Raw genomic sequence first — 3,465 nt, forward strand, 5'->3', positions numbered from 1 at the left:
CCAGGAGAGCATGCCGGGGGCCAGGTTTTGGCAGTGCTTGGCTGGAAACGGTTCGATCGATCCTCCAGGAGGCCCCTCCAGAAGGCCCTCCAGAAGAGAGCGTACCTCTGGTCTGTTAACCCCGTCAAGCCCGTCGCCCGTCGTGGTGGTGGTGGTGGTGGGCGGCAGACGGCGGGGCACGGTTCGCGAACCTCTGGTTCAAGCCAATAAGGCGACCCTCCCATCCGCTAGTGCGCTGTTTCCGATGACCCTGGCCGCGCTACTTTAGTGCCCGCAGTGGGTCTACTAGGTTGTCTGCAGTGGCTCTCCCAAAGGGCTAGAAACCCCGACCACGTTCAGGTGGCGCTGAAGGAACCGTAATGGGCTTCCGTAAGAATACGTCCCAGCACTATCGCGGCTGATGTCATGGCTGGCGGTCCTGGAGGTAAGTCGAAGGGGCTCGGTCGTCGTGGGGGCCGTTTCAGATGAGGCCAGGCTCGGACTGCATGGCATTTGTGAGGTGAGGCATGGGCATGGGAATGGGAATGGCGGAGAATGAATAACTGCCTGAGGTAAAATACATGACGAAACATATACCGAGCCACAAGAGAAACCATTGCTGGCAACGTGGCCAACGTCCGTGAGGATATGATGCCACAGGGTCTTGCCTCCTCAGGACTCAAGCCCGTGTGAGGATGCGGCACCCAGAACCTTCCTTGATAATCCCGATAAATCAAGATCCACCACCAGTAAAGGCCCACGGGGAAGGAATCTTGTCTCACCAGGAGGTTCAAGTAGTAAGCAAAAGCCATTGCAGCCGAAATAATGCCCCATTGTGACCCGAGTCTTCCAACGCCACCCAGATGCCATACCATTCACTCCTTCCTGCCTTCGATGAAGTTGCTGAATCATAACCTTGGGTATCCTCTCTGTCACCACAAAACAGTTCTCACGCCAAATTTTACACATGCGCATGGAATCTGACCGTCAAACAAGCAAATTGCCTTAGACTCCCATTAGGTCCCGCGATAGCCCTCCATGCAGATCCATGATCGTTCTGTCTGCCCTATAACATGCGCCTGGTATTCTCTGAGCCTAGCATCCGAGCGAACATGCAATGCCGTTTTCCTTACCAGTCCCTATCACAAAGGAAATTCTATTGCGGTTTAGTTCACCGCCACGGCATCCAAGTTGGAGTATCCATCGCAAGAGGTCGCTTGCTGATGGGTGCGAGGACTCGCCGCGATGCGCGATCAAGTCGACTGGGGGATTGGGTAGTACCCTGCCGAGCTTGACTTGCCCTCAAACCGACTGCAGCCTTGTCCATAATAAGCCGGCCCGGGATGATAAAATATACTGGGGAGACTCGGCTCATGCTCATGTTTGAGCCTGGAGGATGCTGGTGGGTCAGCACTTCGGGAAAGCGAGGGGATTACTGAATCTTGGTCGTTACGGGGAGAGAACATGGGAATGCCCTCTCTAATGTCGGTGCCTTCGTAGATAGGCGTTGGGTAGTATTGGTATTCCTTCGTATTGTCGATGACCTTGGCCTCCTCAGGTGACATGACCTGATCCATGTGTAGGTCGTGGTGGCGTGAATTTCCATAGTGATGAGTTGACCGTGGGTCATAACCACTGCCACCGTAGCTGGTGCCCAGCATCGACGATCCGCCGCCGTAGTCGGGCACTTGTGATCCCGAATAGCTGCCGAGAGTGCCACTTGACCCGCCCGGTCCGCTGCTGGTACTTCCCCTCCTTTCTGACTGATAGTGACCTGGTGAGCGCCCTCGCACGATCATTTTGGCTGATTTCCGTTGTGCTATCTTCATCCACTCGTGTGGAGCGCCCCTCCCAAGTTCGCCGACGTTGGCGTATAGTTCCACTACTAGATGATAATACTGCTGTGCCGCCCGTCTTTTGCCGTTGTTCGCTGTTGCTTGTTTGAACTGAATGCGCTCAAAAGTGTGCTCGGTTGGGTGACCTCCTGGAGATTGAGAGTACTCTCCGTACAGGCTGCCCGCAGAGCTTCCAGCACCAAGGCGATGCGTATCCGTATACATTCCGCCCAGGGGGTGGGGTGTCGGCGTCGGCTGTTTTGGACTGAGCTTCACTCTGTCTGGTCGGGAAATGGGTCCCTTGTCACGTTTGGGGGTGTGCTGGACTAGTTCAATATTGTGTGAATCACTTTCGGCGACCACAGCTGAGATGGTCATGGCGAACTCGTAGACATCGTAGGCAGTGGCCGAGCCGTTGGGCGTATACTGCATCGCTATCCCGTTGAGACTTTGCATTGCTATTCCCGACACGTTTGGGGTCAGGCTGTATGAGCAGATGCAGGAGAAGTAATTGCGTCGATAGCAGGTCCATTCACCATCAGAGAGAAAGAACCCCTTGTCGATCGTCCCATGAATGTCAATCTTGACAGGCGTATGGGAATGACCTTGAACATAGACCAACTGGCCATGCGTAACAACTGGTTGCAGTGGTGGAATGTTGGCCTGACCTTTCGGGGCATACTGGCTGGAATCCATCCTGATTGAATTGATAGAGTTCGGAAACCCAATGTTTGGGCTTGGTGTGGGCGACAAGGGATGTCGCCGCGGGGCCCCAGGGAACTGTGGTGATCGTTGGTGATCCGCTCGAGGAAAAACAGGTTGCGATGGTGCGTAGATAGTTCTGGCGCTGTATGGGTTTGGCAACGAATTGATGCGGTGGCTCTGTGCCATGCCCACGGAGGAGGTGCTGCAAACTCAATGGTAAGCATTAAAGCAACTGCTTTGTGGCCGGGTGTTAAATGTGTGCAGTTTGTGGCTCACCTTGATCCCAGGCGTTGCCTTACGTCCAAGCTAGAGAAATTTGGAGAACAAAATGGGTTATCGGGGGCATAACCAGTGCCTGTGTGAAGAGGCGCCGGAAAGATGGGAAGCGGCGGAGGCTGGGTTTCTAATGTTAATGGAGTTGCAGTAGAGTCTTGGCTGTACCTAGTGAATGAATCAGCAGCAGGTCCAGCAAATAACTGATCAGGACTAAAATGATATGCAAGCTAACACAACAGGACTCCTATCACTTGCCAGGTGAGAGGAAGTGCTGAAGTACCACAGGCGGTAACACTGCCAACACTGGCGTGCCACAGAAACAGCGGGGATTGGATCAAGGCATGAACCACGCCACCACGCGGCGAGCAACTGGAGAGGCCACAGGCTTTGAGGTAGCACATTTGTAGCTACAGAAGGCCACAGGCTCTTGCACACAGCCTTCCCGGCCTAGTCGACGGAGAGCGCCTGTGGCAGCGGAGAAGCTTTCCAATGTTCTAATTGCGTGGCTCGCGTCGTAAAGGTTCGGGTGCCTTCAATGAAACAAAAGAGAACCAAGAGTGATGGTTCTCCTGTCTGATGATACATAGGGAAGTCGATTATGAAGGGAGGGCCTCGATCACTATGATGGTCAGGGTAAAGGGGGTTTCACTAACCTTATATCGGAGGTGCC

General features: G+C 54.1%; 1 protein-coding gene across 1 annotated transcript; it reads right to left on the minus strand.

Moving 5' to 3' along the window:
- Nucleotides 1-1,232: 1,232 nt before the first annotated feature.
- Nucleotides 1,233-2,510, minus strand: JN550_001026 (uncharacterized protein; the record flags this gene model as incomplete). The annotated part of the gene is made up of 1 exon (XM_049308502.1): nt 1,233-2,510. One exon carries the CDS (start codon nt 2,508-2,510, stop codon nt 1,233-1,235), a length of 1,278 nt encoding a protein of 425 aa, XP_049176932.1.
- Nucleotides 2,511-3,465: the final 955 nt, after the last annotated feature.

This window comes from Neoarthrinium moseri (assembly GCF_022829205.1).
Source record: "Neoarthrinium moseri strain CBS 164.80 chromosome Unknown scaffold2_Wmoseri_CBS_16480, whole genome shotgun sequence".
Lineage (NCBI taxonomy): Eukaryota > Fungi > Ascomycota > Sordariomycetes > Amphisphaeriales > Apiosporaceae > Neoarthrinium > Neoarthrinium moseri.